Below are 18,676 nucleotides of genomic sequence, written 5' to 3'. Positions count from 1 at the left end.
ACCCACAGAAAAGTGCCAGGAGCAACTCAGAGAGACCGGGGCCGGAAAGGAATCCGCCTGAACTACCCAAGCATGATATGCCACTGCACCTCTGCAGATACATACACAGACACACACACATGCATGCACACACACACACACACACACACACACACACACACACACACACACACACACACACACACACACACACACACACGACACTGCTTATAAGAAAGAGCTGATTATGTAATGGACTAATCATGTTGTGCATTCAGACGTATTCTCCACCTGTGTACCGTGTCTTACACAAAGGTTAAAGGTTTTCAAATTAGACACCAGCATAACAGAACGGATATTGCAAATGAACTTTTCTCAGACCCTAGACTGATTACTCTGGAATTACAGTAGTGTAACCAATTCAAAAAAAATATTTTTTTTCAGTGGAATTGAAAAAAAACATTGGACACATTTGGACACATTACTGACAAAGTGACACACAATGGCAGGCAAACCTCTCTCTTGGTACTATGCAAAACAACGAGGAAGAAACACCATAGCGTTGTGAGATGTCTGTGCTCCGAATAACATACACAGCATATTCATCACGCCATGCTGCACACGCAATTGCTTTCTTTTGAAATTCAGATGTCTCTCTTACGTATGTGAGGGAAATCAGTCACGCTCATAAATGCACTTATTCACAGGGGGGGAATAAATGTGCTTTTGCCAGCTCTCATCCCTCCTCAGAAAGGCTTAGTGTGGGAAGAGAGAGGTTTGCAGAGGTCTTACATCTTATAGGTCTCTGGTGGGAAAGCACAACGAGTCCATGATGGCAAACACACACACACACACACACACACACACACACACACACACACACACACACACACACACGCACGCGCGCGCGCGCGTGCTGCAGCATCCGCATGGGTCTCAGGATTCACGCAAGATGGATGGAATTTATGCTGAATATATAAATGGATGTAACATCAACATTCAGGTGACTTCTGATGTCATTTAGTCTCTGATATAAACATTGAAACCCATATATCTTATGGAGGCAGACATCTACTGCTTGCCACTGCTCTGTGATATGTCTGGTATGAAAGCATCTGCTTCACAGATGCTGAAAGGAGGCCAAGCATCATCTGAAGCACGAGAGGAATGGCTCTATCCACTCCTAATGAAGAGCTCCCAACGTTTCCTCTGTTGAGACGGGGATTCACCACCTGGGAGATCCCTGGTTCGTCTCAGGACCAAAATAAACCCAAAACAATCCTCTTTTATTTTCTCTGTGCTATATGCCATCCAAGCTGATATTTGGATCTATCACATCTTATCTATCTGTTGATGTTCACATGTATCTCTTTGTATCTCTTTATTTATCTCATTGGATGTGCAGTGTCTTCTCTGTGTTTTGCAAATGCTTTACTGTAATAGTGACTTACAGAAATAGTGAGAAGGCAGCCTGTGTTCAGTGAGTGAGTCAGAGAGACCTAGCAACACTCCACAGGTGTGGAGGTTCTGTTTTGATGTGAACACCTGAAGCACTTGCGTTTTCTTATCCGCTCTCTCTTCCAAATGCATAAGGGAGAACACAGAGAATACAGAGAAATGATTCACAGAGAACCACAGGCACATTCTTACACCTGGTGGAACAGGTTCTGTGTGTCTTTCCAGCTACAGCTCTGGTCAAATCAAACCAGTGCTATGTCTTCTATTCTCCTCTCTCCCAGTACAACTCATGTTTCAATGTGAGTTAATTTCAGTTACACTCACATCTTAATAACAGTGGATACATATTTCCATATGATGAGGATCAATTAAAAACAAAAATGCAAAGACTTAAGTTGCAGTGCTCAGCTATTGATAAACTGTGGCTTGTACAGACACAAGACCTAGAGAAACTAACCCCCAGCACAAGACCTATAGCAGTGAAGTCCCAGCACAATACTTATAGTAGTAGACTCCCAGCACAAGACCTATAGAAACTAACTCCCAGCACAAGACCTATAGTAGTAGACTCCCAGCACAAGACCTATAGAAACTAACTCCCAGCACAAGACCTATAGAAACTAACTCCCAGCACAAGACCTATAGTAGTGGACTCCCAGCACAAGACCTATAGTAGTGGACTTCATCCCAGATCTGGCTTTGCTCTGAGCCACATCTGGGCTGTTTGCATTTTTAAAAATCAGCTGTATTTTAGGGGTTGACAGCACCCTACCATTGAATTTAGCACTGGCGCAATGTATGATTTATTCATGAATTGTCCCACATGTGACTATTGTTAAAGCTAGCTCTGGATGCAATATATGGTGGGTTTTATTTGAATTATGAATCATTAATATTTGATTGTGTCTGAGTCAGCCTTATACCATTTCCACTGGAAAACATCCACTCTGTGGTGACTTATTAAAATACAGTCTACATAACATCAGAGCATCCTAAAACGTTCTTAAACTCTGCAAATTGCTAATGTTACCATTTTTAATATATTATAATATTGAGACCAATGCAGGGGAATTGAATGTGATATTTATTGGGCAAATGTGAGACGCAGCCGGTTGCTAAATTGGTTTGGCATCTGGCTGACTAACAGACGCCTCTTGAAACACCTGGTGCCTCGGCTAATGACAACAGACAAGTTGAATCCTTCAACGGCCCCAGAGGACCCCATTGACACACACACACACACACACACAAACACACACACACACACACACACACACACACACACACACACACACACACACACACACACACACACACACACACACACTTTCTCCCCTATTTTATTTCCCCAGGAAAAACTTCCTCCACACACGCGCACACACACACACACACACACACACACACACACACACACACACACACACACACACACACACACACACACACCGTAACTGAAGAAAAATGCTTCTGTCTGCTGCAGTGTCATTCAGCTATGAAACAAACACAGTACATGAGTACGTTTGGGGAGAACACTATCTGGTCCTACAAAGAACATCACCAGTAGCACTCAATGACACACTGAAGAACCAGTAATGGTTCTTGTATGGTCACAAGCAGAGGACTGGAGTGGGTAGAGCAGACAGAGTTATGAGGAGGTAGTCAATCCACCGCAGTAATGCCATCAATGGGCCAATTAATCTTTTCTATTGCTGTCCAATGAGAGCAGTTCTTACCGGCGAGTATATATTTGAGTTTCTGCATCCCGAGCTCATCAATCGTGTCATTGTGGGGAGATAGTGCAGACGGAGGTGGGCTCTGCTCTGCTGCAGCACGGCAGCCATTGTTCTTGATTTGGCCTGACAAATGTACTGTAGAGCCCGTTAGGAGCGAGGGCCCACTGTTGCTCGAGCGCTGGTGCCAATTTAGAAGATGAACAGGGAACACAAATGAACCAAACCAGCCAGAACTGAAAGGTTGTAGGAAAAAACAATATCTGCAGATTTATATACATTATAACATCGTTTGTTTGCTGGTTTTGTTTACTCAGAGTAGTACTGAACTGCAAGTGTGTTCTCTTTCTGAACCTTTATTTGGAACACACAAACACACACACACACACACACACACACACACACACACACACACACACACACACCACACACACACACACACACACACACACACACACACACACACCGTAACTGAGGAAAAATGCTTCTGTCTGCTGCAGTGTCATTCAGCTATGAAACAAAAACTGCACACACACACACACACACACAAACACACACACACAAACACACACACACACATACACACACACACACACACACACACACACACACACACACACACATACACACACACACACACACACACACATACACACACACACACGCACGCACGCACGCACGCACACACACACACACACACACACACACACACACACACACACACACTTCATTCCATTCCAGTGTATGACCTCTGTGGTGGTTTTGGTTTGTGTATCTGTAAGAGTCCAGGGAATTTTGCATTGGAATGCATAAGAATACCCCACCCCCCTCTCACATTTTATTACAGATTTGTTAGATGAAAAGAAAAAAGGGAGACTTTCTTTCACCTGAAATACACAGCCGCTCTCAACCAACCAGGCTTCTCCTGTTCCCATCTCCCATTAGCTCACCTAGGGCTGTTTAAAGGTCTCACTGAAGCTACACTAAACACAGACAGAACAAAGCATTAGAAGCTACACTATCACATGATCCATTATGTATTAAACGGTACAATGCCAAGCATTCATTATTCAATTGAGATCTAGTTTCATCACGTACCAACTTGATAATTCCATCTGGTTTCATGTTTCATGTTAAAAACCTCCTAAACATACTTAATGAGGAAGCACTGTCAATCTCTTCTCTGGATTCCTACAAAACCCAAAGGCTTGCACCCCCCGGCATCAAAGCAAATGATAATGATAAGAAAAACAAAAACAAACAAAAACAAAATAAAACAAAACAAAACAGAATACCTGTAAACAGGAAAATGGCTGTCAGGTTCATGAACAGACCAAAGAAGGCAGTCAGGCGGGCAAAAGGGATATGACATCTCACTTGCTGTAGTCAGGTAGCAGAGCTGTTCCCATCAAAGGGTGACCTTTCCACGTGTTCACCAAGGCCCACATGATAAGGGAGGTAGGGGAAAATAAACCAGGACGTGTCATCGGAAGATGACCTGTCATCTCAGAGTTATAGTGAAATAATTCCATATAAATTAATCCAGCTCAATGCAGTTCCTCCACCAACACAGCCTTTCAATTCACATTCAACAAAGTGACAGCATCAGTCCATCATCTAAGCTTTCTAAGCTCCAAGGTAGGATTATGTCCTGAAATGGCCTGACCATCGCTTTTCCAATGGTGTAAAAATGACGTACGATGAGGGTTCCTGTCTTAGGCATCATATCACATGCAAGACACCCAGAGCTGTCAAACACAGAAGGAGAACAGAACAGAGGAATGAATGACAGGAAGAGGAAAGAATGACAAACGTCCCCTATTACTTTCCACTCCATTGTTTAAATCAAATAAAAAAAACCTGGACGAGATGCCTTTCTGGAGGGGGTTTTCCATGGCTTAACCGTGGCTGAAATAAGACACTGAGGGGGGAACGTTGAGGTTCACGACGACACCCCCATCTTTACGGCAGTCATCACGAAATGTAATGAGGCAGCTGCAATATTTCATCAGAGCCTTAGCCGCCCAATTGCGCACTCATGATGGAATTGATCTCAATTATGTCTGTGTGTGTGTGTGTGGGTGTGTGTGTGTGTATGTGTGTGTGTGTGTGTGTGTGTATGTGTGTGTGTGTGTGTGTGTGTGTGTGTGTGTGTGTGTGCGATTGTTGGGAGAGGAGGCGAGGGCCCTTCTGGACAAGACTTGATGGAGACAGTTCCTGATGTCTCCTGACTGTGGCTGCGGAAGGGGCCCCAGATGACTCAATATTAAACAAAGCTGATCCGACATATGGCGACACGCGGTGTCTCTGTATCACTGTGGCCATCGTTGTGAATACCCGCCTCCATTCGGGAAGAAAATGCGCTTTCAAAACATTCCTTCTCTGCTTCCTTGAAAAGGAAGGCAATTGTTTATTTCACGCTAGTTGCTAGAATGTGACCCATTTAAGCATACGTCTCCCTTGCACTATCGTGTGAAAGATATTTATTTAGACAAATAATTAGGTTATGTAAGGGCCTGTTGCATAATGCAAGATCTAGTATCTAATGCATGTCATGAAGTATGCAATAGATGCAGTGTGTTTATGACATGAAAATGCTCTTGGAGTTTAATTAGAAGAGCAAAGTGCCCCAGTACTTCTCAAGAGTATAATGACTGAATTGATTCTGATACTATATGCTGTATATAGAACTTGATACTGTATCAAACATACATCCTAGGATCATAACTTGATTGTTAAAGGCAGATTTGGGAGAGGTTCAAATTATGTATAGCCTTTACAGACATTTCCTGTCATGGCTCATTTGAACATGTCGTGCTATTTTTGGTTATTTATAGTTTCAACACTATGCACTGAAATGCAAAGGGATTTAGATAGATAGATAGATAGATAGATACTTTATTGATCCCCAGGGGAAATTCTAAAGATTTCCTAACAAACACAATTTGATGTGGTTGCAGTGAGTGAGTGATCTGTCTCTGAGTGATCTTAAGCCAGAGGAAGATCCGCTGATTGCTCTCCCTGACAACAACACAACATTCTTTTGCAGGGGGAATGAGATTGAGCTCTCGAGACGGCATACAAGCGAAATATTGGCCTTGAACGCCATGTTCTCATGGCGTTCAAAACAATGTTGATACATTCATGTGAGGTTACTTCAAGTTTCTACATGAATTGTGACGAGAGTTTAACACCTGTAACTTTGATGCCACTGGCTGCTGACTCTCTCAGAGACGCAGAGCATTACCCTAACGTTATGCTAGCGTTGTGCTGTGTTGTACTGTTGTGGTGGCTGTAGGAGTCAGTGCACCACAGGTAGGTAAGTCACTACACTGTTCATGACAGCTGTCACGTTGCCCTCCCATGTCACAGGGGGGAGTGTGGGTGGGTGGGGAGATGCTCACACATCCATGTGTATGGGAAAGGTTTCACGTCAGGGTCATCATCCACCATCACTGTGTACCACAAACACAAGGCTAACACTGCTCTTGCAAATCTCATGCAAATCAGCCATGATGCTCCAAGAGTGTGTTGCCTGAGTAGGCTATTTATCTAAAGTGTTTCAAACATTAAAACACCATCAGCGTACTCAGACCAAAAAAAGACCTACTGTGAACTACACAACAGTATATCCATCAAAGGCACAGCATTTCATGCATGTGTTTATGGTTTCTTTTAATGGCTTTAACCCCAGTGTTAAAATAATTCCCCACTGCCCCCTATTCTTTCCTTGACTGCATAATAAATACAAGCCCTGCTTCGCTGCCAATAAGCACCCCTGGTAGTGCATCTATTTGCCCCTAGGCAACAGAGACAGACATTACAGCTCAATGGCTTTTATTACAGCTGATGTTGCTGTCGCCCTGGTGTCATCAGTTTGATGTGTTGTGCACCGCCACACCAAGTTCCACCCTACAGAGCCAGCTGCACACAAAGCAACCAGCTTTCCTGATGTTAAGGCTTCAGTTGCATATGAACTGTTTATCCCCATCACCTCACTGCATATTCACAATGTATGTGGTGAGTTGAAAGGAAAGTAACAGAGTCATAGTGGTGTGGCATAGTCTAGGGCATAGTATGCTTGTCAGGCAAGAACTCTGTTGTAGCTAATATATGCAGCCCTCAGTAATCTCCATACAGAAGAGCCTTTATTCTATGAAATCAAGCCTGGAATACATTTCAAAGAGAAAAAGATACTGGCATCCAGTCAGAGGAATTATGGTCAGATGTTCGAGGTTCAAAATCATTTGAACACACTGCCAACTCAATGGATGATAAATAATATATTTTGTGTTTCTAAATAATAACACTGTATCATGTAGTTGTTGGTGCGTTGGATGGGCGCAAATTCTGCCTGGCACGCGTTGTTGTACTTTCCTGAATGCATATCACATCTGGAAACTGTCGATCTATATAGAGTGTTGTGAATGCGAACCTTGTGAAGGTATATGAACACATTTAGGGGGGAAGGTGTAAATATGTAATTATCGATAGACAAGATATTAAGAAAACCTGCAGCTGTAACAGAGAATATGAAGAGTAGCCTGCTGTAAGAGGAGATAAGTCATTCAAAATATTTCATACAAACGAAGTAACCGAACAACAGAGCGGCCCTATTCAAATACTGTACATTTTATCCAGGAGTATGGTGGAAACAATGACAGAAACTACTTACCATGAGGAATAGAATTCAAATCCCATAATTAGGGTGTTAAAAACGAAAGTTTCTATCCTCGACTATGAAAATAGCGCGCTGTTATAGAAATTCCAGGCACTCCACGTAATTCCATGTTGTGGAGACTGTTTGACAGGCATAGTTCAGTGCTGCGTTCTTGTGCGCCCATCGTTTTATGTGGACGTGTCTTCTCGCGCAAGAGCCTTTCCCTTATATTCGGCGCGCTCGCGCTGATTCTCCTGGGAGTGTCTGTCAGGATGCCGTGCGCCGGAGTTTGAAACAGGGAGTTTTGTGCTGGCTGAATGGGGGTGTTGCTGATGTTACAGTGCTTCTTGGGTGTTGTTGCTATGATACCAGAGCAGTCATCGACTGAAATTGCTGCAGGATTTGAATAATTGGCTTCTTAACTCTTTTCTAGTGAAACCAGCCCTAGCCATGTGCAGATGTGCAGTAGTCATGTAAACCGCTGAGATCAACGCAAATGGTCGGAATGAGCGCATTGAAACGGTTCATATATTATCTGCAATAGGCATGACTGACGGACAAGCGCAAAAAAAAGAACACGGAAGAATCAACTGTGCAAGACACCTGACGCCCTCTACTACGCCAGGCTGCCCCTCATCTCATTGCTGTGTGTGAGTCGCTTTCTACCCTTGCGTCATACCGCTAACATGCTGCCTGAGTGTACATTACTGGATGTAAAACATTCACTGATGACTGTAAGTTGATTAAGTTGCTCTTTCTGAGTCGACATAATGATGGTCTCCATCAGCTCCCGCGTAACGGATGCGCACCAGACCCCAATCATGACCAGTTACATGGTACCTTACCCATTACATATGCACAGTGAACTCATAACCACATTAACCTCCTATTGAAACATGAAAAGCCTCGCCATCTGTCTCCAATAGAGCTATATTTCACTGCAGGTGGGGAATGCCGTGCAGCATTCTGGTGGACAGCTGTGTGGAATTCAGGGCTGGCTACAACTTGGTTATTTTTCCATGACTCAATCCATCACAATGAAACGCATCCCCAAATGCCTACAGCAAGGCTCACCAGAGAGACCACACCAGAGGGAGTTCAGGTGATGTTAGAATGCTACAAATTACCTATAGAACACCTAAAGAAGAAATTGAATTTTATAAAGCAAAGCAAATGTGTTGAACATTCCCTTGATTTCTCAAGAGGCTCATGGCAAATATAACTATAAATGCAAGCACGATGGGTCCTCTTGGTCACAGTGAGGAAATATAACCTGTGTTTTCCCTTGGGTAGAAGCCAAATTTAACAAAAACAATGAGAATATGACTAAATTAGTTTGTGTGTGTGTGTGTGTGTGTGTTTGTACGGAGGCTCTTCCTACTGACCTCTGCAGGGAGACCTTAATGTGCAGACTCTCCAGTGGCTGGTTCTTAAGGGGGTTGGCAAAATCAATATGGAAACCTAAAAGCATTACATGTCTTACAAGCTCTGCTGTTTCTGACATCTCAAATCTCCAGACCCCTTTTGTGCCGGGCAGCCATGTTTGACGCTGGAAGCCGCTTGAGGCTAACAAGGTTCAGGTTGCTGGGGCAGCCACCCTGCACAGACCAAGGAGCTCCTTTGTGCTCGAGAGAAGGCTCTTATTAAGGGTAAAAAAAACACCCCGCGAATACTTTGAAGTGAGATCCTGCGTCTGCCTTAGCTCCCAATCTTGGCCGCCAGATATAGTGCTGTTAGAGAGGGAGGAACAACACTCATCTCTCTCTTTCTTTCTCTCTCTCTCTCTCCTACATCTATCCTTCTCCACTTCCTCCTGAACCTCACTGACTGCATACTGCTTTTAAGAGTCTCCCTGGTGCTCCTCTGGATCCCGGCAGAGCCGTATTTAACATACCTCTTTGCCTAAGCGCCAGGCTGCCGTCCAGCTAAAATGCCTTAGTGTTTGTTCTTGGGGGCCTGCGCCCACAATATTAAGTGCATGTTAAAATGGCCAGTGACAGAGTATTCCCCAAGCTGTCTACAGAGAGGTCTGCAATCACCCAACACACTAATAACCTCTGCAAATGTGCAAAAAGGGTTTAGTGTGACCCGGGGCATGATTGCTACTCCTGTTTTCCATTATAGGGTTGGGGACTACAGTAATGTCAGAATGAACACAGTTGTTCTCAGGCAGAGGGGAAACGAGAGCATATCAGGGAAATGTGAAAACATGAATTGTAAAGTGGAAATGAAGATTCAAAACAGTATGAATGGTGATTGTCAAGGACAACACTGTGTGAAAACTCAGCTGAAGACATACTGTTCTAGTTTCAAGACCTGGTGACAAAAGAAAAATGAAAAACATGATTTAGGAATTTCCCCTTTCCTCAATTTTCAATGTACCATGTATTGTGACGGCATCATTTATAGCACTAGAATGGTACCAAATTTTACCGATGAAACTGATGAAAAGATCCTATCCACAACAATAACAACACATACTGTAGTTCAATACCATACCATACCACACCAGGCATTCCAGGCACCCACGACAACATCCAAGACTCCATTCTCCTTAAGTCAGTGAAGCATCACAATGAGTTTCTAAAGGTAAAGGTTGTTATTTTTAAGGTACTACACTGTGTTGAAATAACCAAGCAATAAGGAGAAACTGCAGAACCCCAGCTGTGTCCACAATGTCTCTTTGGTGATGAGGTAGGGGTCGGTTTGTATGTGTGTGTGTGTGTAGTGGGTCTGCATACAGAGCTATAATAAAATGCTTACCATTAAAAATCTATAACTTAATTTCCAGTCTCATATTAATCAAATGAATACTGCAGTAGCCATGGATCAGGCTCCTTCTGACTGCCATTACTGGGGGAGCCAGCCTGGGTTTTCAAATGAGCCCCTCGGAGGAAACGTCTAATTAGATAGCATGGAGGAGTGTGTGTGTGTGTGTGTGTGTGGTGAATCCTCAAGAATCCCAACTCCACTCAGCTCCCGTGCAGCTGGCTCAACCAGCTCCATTTAGAGATCTGTGGGAACACAATTTATACACGGCGCCTGAGAACCCTGCGAGCGTTCTGGAACACATCCCGGTTCTCCTGGGAAACCTCAGAGCAATTTAGAAGCACTTCAGCATTTTTGTAAACAAAGTATTTTGAGTGTGAAAACCTGACCATTGAGTCACAAAGATTTGAAGTGACCAAGGATTAGCCCGTCCCTCACCTGTGGTCTTTTCTGTTGAATACTCAGTTTCTAAGAGAAAGAACTCAAAAGACTTTTTTTAAAACTGAGTACTAGATATCTGTACATGTACTGTAGGTCGATATTTCTACCTATGGTTACAGCCAGGCCACCTGTACATCAAGAGCATATTTTAAAGAAGCTAAATCATAACCACACATACATCATAACATGCAACACCCAACAAACAATGGATTGTTCTATGAAAGCTTTGACTCTTTATTACCATCACTAGTATTATCACAAGGCCAGTATACAAAATGGACACATACTTCACCATGTAAATCACAGATGCTATTTCTGGCAGCACCTCTACAGGCATAGACAAGCATATCCAATATATTTATAACATAAGGGGGAAATACTTCAGTAATCCTTTTCCATGGTCACTTTTATTTAAAAACAGCTAAATGTTGACTTACCATGGAGGCCGTTCTTCATGTGAGATTATTAAAAGCAACCTGCTAGTGTAAATCCCATATCCTATGGCCATTTTCACATGTGCTCGGAGGTGAGAGGATGGTCTAACACTTTCAGAGATGCTGAGAGACTCACAGATGCGAGCACTACTGGGTGCCTTGACGGTCTTTTTCTGTGTGGTGGTACGAGCATAAGAACGGAACTAGAGTCATTGCCATTGTGATTCAGTGGGTATCCATATAAAGCAGTGTTATTTTGCTCCCTGAGAGGAAATGGTAAATAACCATCATTATCTGCCCCCCAGAGGGACTCACGAAACTCCACAGGAATTTGGGCTGGATTGTTATTTGACGTCATACAACAATTGTGTACTAGGCCTACAGGAAGATCAAGATATCATCCATTTTTGGTGTGTGAGACAACAGAGAGGCAACAGCACTATTGATTAGATAACCACACAAGCAGGACAATGACAACGACAAGAGTTTCTACGGTTTATTTGGGTTGTGAAGTCGTGATCTGAATGCTTTTGGTTTTACAAAGTGTAAAATCAGTGTAAGAAACAGGGTTTACAAATATGTACAGAACAGTTTTGTTGGACTCAAGTTGTCGCTGTTATGTTTAACAGAGCTGAGAGGTTGCACTGAGTTGTTCCTGTAGGTTTCTCCATGCACTAACCAGTCTTGCACAGCACAGCACAGCAGTGGAAAATATACGCATCAGAAGCCAACACTTTCAGATGCTCTTCATTTTGGGATAAAGATGGCCCCAGGAAGGTAAGCACAATAAAGAGGGAAAACAAAAACTCAAAACAAAAATAAAAGACAGTTTCTGTTTCACATTCCTGATCATTTCATTGGTGCTTGGCTGTCTTTCAGTGACCACATTTACAAGAAAAGCTTAAGCAAACAAAATAATCTTCTTATATTGTAGTTACACTAAGTCAAGATTTATAGCAAATATATACCTATATAATTTTATACGTATTATTAATTGTGCATTATAACAAGTTTATTAAATAAATCATTACGAAAGTTGCTCTGAAACAGAACAAATATTTTGAGCGGGGGAACCTCGCCTATTGTAATGGAGGCTAGAATGAGCGCGGAACTTGCAGTTCACCTTGTTGAATTGTTGAAGGTTGGTCCAGATATACAACAACAGAAACAAAGGCTAAATAGAGAATACCATGTACAGTTGGAGATGCTAATGTCACCACGAACTATAAGACTGCAGAGTCTTGAAGCTACGTCAAATTATCAATGACATGTCAAAACAAAACCTGGGATTTATTTGGACAACAACTGAATGCTTTTTTCCTTTTGTTGTTTCTAGCGCGTTTCTAGATTTCTCTAATGTGCAATATATTATAAAATAAATTCTTTCCATTTTAAAACAAATTTTGGCATTTCAAAATTCATAGACATATATTATTATTTTCCTTCAACTGTGCAAAACACCCTTGGGCCTGCACAATAAATAAAGGTGAATCAGTAGGTACAGTGAAATTATACAACATTTATACAAAATAGAATAGAGTCAAATAAGAGTAGACAACATAGCGAGCACCTCCTAGATTTTAAGTCAGTAGACATGATCAAAATATGTACCATTTGCTTTAAGTCCTGCCGCTTGTGTGTTTATGTGTTAGACTGCTTCGGTTTTGAGTAGAAATAGCACCTTTTTGCCCCCCCACAAGAAGAGCACCCAGCCGATTGCTATAGTATAGTATTGTCTGTACTGAGAGTGTGTATGCTTGATTGTCACATGTCCGAACCTCTGAGTTATAATACGAGTACACACGACATGGGTCAGGATCAGTGTAAAAAGGATGTAGAAAACTGAGTGTGCCGAGTGCAGGTGAGTGGATTGACCTGTGCACCTTACAGTCTGTTTGGACGTTTCAAAAAGGCAGATTTTGGAACCTAAGTCCAAAATAATAATAATAATAATAAAGAGGAGAAGAAACACTGGGACCTACAAGTAGAGAATGGTGTTCAGGACAGAGCCCCACATGGCAAAGGCCTTAATGACTTAAGGTATATACTGTAGTACCTGTACACACCAAGGTTTGAGGGGGTCTCGGAATGAAGTTGATCAAAGATACAGTCGATCTATGTGTGTTTCCACAGAAGGAAGGAGGGGCTGGTAATGGAACTAGCTAGGGTTTGTTTGTTTGTTTGTTTGCAGGGGGTGGTTTTGTTTTGTATTGTTTTCTGTCCCTTGGGGAGAGCTCATGTGTTGTTAGCGTCGCTGCTGGTGGACTGGTCGTCCTCGGCGTGCTTGAACATGAGGATGGAGTTGTAGATCTTGAGGGCCGGGCCCAGCTTCACGCTCATGATCTTCACGATGTCCCGCTGGGTCAGGAGCAGGAAGGCTTTGCCATCGATTTGCTGGAGTGGGGGGTTGGGATCGGAGAGGAGGAGGAGAGAGGGTCCAATCAGAGTAGGTTACTTTAGAGCAATGTGCAGAAAAAACAACCTTACCGTGCTTGCCCTCAGCAAACTCATCTTTCCCCATCAATGAGCTGGGTTTTGGCTGTAGTCAAAGGCCCATGTATATATTGAAGTTGCATTTTGGTGGCACTTTGTCTTAATCTTGTTTATCACTGTTTAATTATAGAGCCTTTCTTGTAATTCCATAGTAAAAAGACTGATGTGTTTTAAAGGAGCCACTTGAACTCTGATCACTCCATTTGTGGAAAATGGAATCCCAGCCTTTGGGAACTCGAGGCTGAACACTCTGAATACTGATTAAGACTGGTTACGTTGTTGGAACAGTCTTTGATGGGATTTCCTCTCTCCCTATCCCCATCTAATACCAACACATGCCATATGGAGCTGTTCAGATAACGCAGGATCCCTCATCCCACGCTGAAAGGCTCTGGATAGTAATGTGTAATGAAACTGGCTGACATGTCCAACTCATGACCAACTCCATCTCACAATATTATACATGGTCATTATTAAAAAGACAAAAAAACTAAAGTATTCAATTAAATAGCAGGTGAATGATTTGACAGAATGAAGGCCACAATAAAGAGCTCTAGCAACTGCTTACCTCTTCTCTGAACTGCTTGGCCTGTTCGACACAGCCTGGTAGAGAGTGGATGAAGTCAGCAACCTGTAAAGAGCAGGAAAGAGTGAGGCCTGAGCGGCATACTCCCTTGTGGATGCACCAACACACAGCTGCAGACAGCACAGATGCTGGAAGTAGCTGTTCATATATTTTATAGTCCACTTGGAGCCCGTCCATGCATGTTAATGCCCTTGCAGAAGAGTCTCCTCACAGTCACAACATTGGGAGCGCACACGGAGTGATCAGAGCCAAATGTACACCCTCTGATGGTGACATGTCCATCATTTGAACCCCACCAGACCCTTGTGCATGCGTAAAATAGAACACTGAACCCTGGGTGAGGATGACAGATGACAGACACATCATGGGTTAAACTGTACCCAACCGTTTCTCCACAAATATAAGGTACTGGCATAGGCCTAACATCCTATATGCTATCCTATATCCTATATCCTATTTGCTCACTTGCGTAAAGTAGAACCCCAAAGGAGCACACCTACGGTTAAGTCCTACATATTGTTAGGACTATTTAGAGTGCTGGTTATTAATATGCCAATTGAATAATCTGATCCCAAACAGAGAAGGGCAGTTGGACTGAGCTGCGTAGTGTTCCCCCTGTTCCGAGATGGCAGGGCAGAAACAGAGAACAGAGCCCAGCCCCCAGAGAGGTGTGTGGGAGCTGTGTAGAGCCCAGCCCAGAGAGGTGTGTGGGAGCTGTGTAGAGCCCAGCCCGTCCCAACGCCGCCTCCGCCGGTCCACTCACGCTGCTCCTGCCTCAACAGCGCAGCACAGCGCAGCACAGCGCAGCGCACGGGAAGAGGAGAGGTGAGCCACGGCAACATGAGGGGGTGAATGTTCTCACAGGAGGCAGCTTTCACAAACGGCCATTAATAGAATACAGGAGTGGGCTTTCCAGGGAGGCACACACACAAAAAAACCCAGAACAGCACCTTCGGTTAAGGTAGAGCCAGGAGGCAAATGGGTTCAGGTTAAAAATGGAGAGTTCCAGCTTTCGAACACTGCTTTTGAAACTAAACCAAAATTGGTTTCAAAATTATGCAACTATGCAAGATCCTACCTATTTAAGTGCAAACCACCAGACTGAAAAATGAGGAGTAAAAATGACAAGTGGTGGAATATGGCAACCAGTTAAACCTTTTTACTCAACAGCAATCTGTTAAAATGACAGTCCATCAGGATTATACTCTTTTTTAGTATTAAATAACTCTTCAACAATTTGAAAAACAAAGATGTCATTAATCAGAAATAAAGATTTTTCTTTATTCCCCTTAACACTAGGAAGAGCACTAATAGTACAGAAATAACCTCCTCTCTCTCCCTTCCTCCCTCTCTCTCTCTGTCTCTCTCTCTCTGTCTCTCTCTCTCAAATGCTCTAGGTCATACCCATGAATAACATTCAATTTCAGTCCAACATCACCGAGGTCAAGACCTTGACTGCGAGACGTAATTCCGAAGCAGTGGCTTGCACACTAGCTCCATAGGCTCTAGGCATGGAGGTCTCCTGGATCAATGAATCAATGCAATGCATCGCCACCAAATGGGTTCTGTGCAGCTCTTGACCTCTGGGGCTCCTCAGCCACTGCTCCTCACTCTGTATGGGGGGGGGGAATAATGGGCTGTTCATGACTGGTCAGCCTACAGGCTAGACTGAGGAGGTCAGTGAAAAAAGGAATGACGAGGTGCTTTTGGAATTGCCTGTAAAATCATTCATAGCCATTTGCAATCATTGTTTGGGTTATGGATCTTGGTATTTTGTAGCCGGCTTGCATGTGTAGTCATTTAGGGGCAGTATGGCAATGGAGTCCTTTTACTCAAACCCATCTAGTGGAGTGGAATCAGATGAGCACACGTTCAGTGATGGGATGAACCTTGAGCACTGAACACATAACAGCGGCCAGCAACCACAACAACATGCACTACTGTGTGTGTTAGTGTGTGAGTGTGTGTGTGTGTGTGCGTGTGTGTGTGTGAGAGAGAGAGAGAGTGTGTGTGGGTGTGTACATGTGTGTGTGTGTGTGTCTGTGCGTGCGTGCGCGTGTGTGTGTGTGTATGTGTGTGTGCGTGCGTACGTGCGTGCGTGTGTGTTTGTGTGTGTCTGGGTGGGTGTGTTTGGGGGGAAAGATATGGGAAACTCTGAGATGTAGGGCCAGTGGTGTACTGTATGTCACTAATGCAGGGGCTTCTGCAATAGGTAACAATCTCCAACAGAGATCATATACTTACAAATCCTCACACAAGCGCAGTCAGACATGCTGTGCTGATAAAAAAAGAGGCGGTCCTAAGACACACACCACTGTGATTGGCCAGAGATAGAAGGAGGAAGGTCTAGAGCAGGAAGAGCACACTGAGTATCAGCACTAATGTAGCACTGGGCTGCGGCAGAGCAAAACAGCCCCCATCGTGGACACAAATCTTCACACTATTAATTGTTGTGTATTCAACAAATGCCACTGAATACTGTGCCATCTAGTTAGGCCAGCTTCCAGCTGTGGTCAACTCCAGACTGTAACACTTTTGCCGTTGGACCTGGCTCATCAGAATAGTTGGATGACACCTTCAATGGACAAATACAACCATGTGGTTTTGTTTTCACCGAGACAGACTGCGCTTGATGTCAAGAGGAAATGAGAAAATGAGGAAATGCCTTCATGGAGAACATCAGTGATATTATATGTAGGACTAGGCTGCAGCAGAAGGTAACTGCCCCCAAAAGGCATCAGGTAATTACAAACCCCGCATCAGCTGATCCAGATATATTGAGAGAATTTAAGAAGGGAGGAGACATGGGATAAGTGCATTACTGTAGGGGTCTGTGTGTGTGTGTGTGTGTGTGTGTGTGTGTGTGGGGGAGGGGAGGTGGGGTTTGAGAGGGAGGAAGATAGGAGGAACTCATATCGAGAGAGTGTCAATAATGCAGGAGAACATTGCTGCAATAGGTAACCACCACCCCCAGTATACATCCATACTGATCAGACCTGGAGAGAAGGGGGGGGGGGGAGGGGGGCAGGGAGGAGAGGTCCAGGGGGGACTAGGAGAGCAGGGAGGAGAGGTCCAGGGGGGACTAGGAGAGCAGGGAGGAGAGGTCCAGGGGGGACTGGGAGAGCAGGGAGGAGGGCTCACTCCACAGCTCTGGCACAAGGCCAGCGGATCTCAAAGCACTGGGCTTTAATTGATGCTGCGCTCACCCTATTTGCATGAACCACAGGCTGCCTTACAACCTTGCACGCCATGTAGAGCTGGCTGGGGCAAAGGAATAAATATGCAAATAGGCCTCTACCTAGCTAAATTAGTGCAGGAGCGTGGCATTTAGCTGCTGCTAATCCATCTTCGGTGGAGGAGACATTCTTAAGTCCGTGTAGCCGGCTCAAGGAGACTGGTGCCAATTAGAATTCATACAGCAGTAGCCAAAGTCTCCAAAGCATTTAAATCTGCATCACAGAGGGCAGAATTTACACCAAATAATCTGATGACTGGAGGAATAAAGTCATCAACAATGTGTAAGTAAACTAAAATGACTGCATTTCAGTTTAAAAACAATTACTTCAAAATGAATAATAACCTAGCTTGTACTCTTCAGGGATGCTTCAACTTACAGAATGTAACACTACTGAGAGTGTAGATTAGCATATATTGCTGAGATGTATATAACAAACAACAAACAACAAGTAAATAAACAATCAAAGCCATGGGAACACTGCCCCCACCACCACAACCACCATCACCAAGTGTTCAAGCAACATCGTTTGCCTTAAATAATTGCTTCAAACTCTGTAGGTAGAGGAATTGCTACATCCTGTTCCTTTCATATCTGAGCATGTTGTATCATGAAATCCTTCCAAGCCCAGATTTTCATGCAAGTCAAGTTTGCAGCAGTCAGCGCAGAGATGTGAACTCCCCAGCTCTCTTGATTCCTTATCCTGTACAGCCTGTAGGCCAGGTGAGTAAGACTCAAGGCCAGTACAAACACCCTCAGCAGCCGAAGCAGATCATATATTAAACATCTAAACCCTCCCTTTCTGACCACATGTCTTAGATATTCTCACTCAATATCAGAGAGAATGAAGATGCGGTGTGCATTTGAAGAGGGACGAGAAATGTGAGTGCT

The 18,676-nt window shown here is 43.7% G+C and overlaps 2 protein-coding genes across 2 annotated transcripts in view; both read right to left on the bottom strand.

The window, feature by feature from the left end:
• tmem200ca (transmembrane protein 200C, genome duplicate a) overlaps positions 1-11,820 on the bottom strand; it is an 18,921-nt gene extending 7,101 nt beyond the window's left edge. The window contains exon 1 of the mRNA XM_076291021.1: positions 11,475-11,820. The gene's annotated coding sequence lies outside the window, so the exon portion shown is untranslated. The remainder of the gene's footprint in view (positions 1-11,474) is intronic.
• Positions 11,821-11,953: 133 nt separating this feature from the next.
• Positions 11,954-18,676, bottom strand: part of l3mbtl4 (L3MBTL histone methyl-lysine binding protein 4) — an 87,954-nt gene continuing 81,231 nt past the window's right edge. The window contains exons 19-20 of the mRNA XM_076291019.1: positions 14,533-14,595; positions 11,954-13,865 (exon numbers count right to left, since the gene is read on the bottom strand). Of these exons, the coding sequence (XP_076147134.1) occupies positions 13,707-13,865; positions 14,533-14,595 (222 nt within the window). The 3' untranslated portion in view covers positions 11,954-13,706. The remainder of the gene's footprint in view (positions 13,866-14,532; positions 14,596-18,676) is intronic.

Source organism: Alosa pseudoharengus, unplaced genomic scaffold (genome assembly GCF_046254945.1).
Source record: "Alosa pseudoharengus isolate Yale_2024_CS ecotype anadromous, Long Island Sound unplaced genomic scaffold, YU_APseudo_1.1 YU_APseudo_1.1_scf_18, whole genome shotgun sequence".
In the NCBI taxonomy this organism is placed as follows: Eukaryota; Metazoa; Chordata; class Actinopteri; order Clupeiformes; family Clupeidae; genus Alosa; species Alosa pseudoharengus.
Note: the sequence above shows the minus strand (reverse complement) of the source record. Positions and strands in the feature narration are given on the sequence as shown.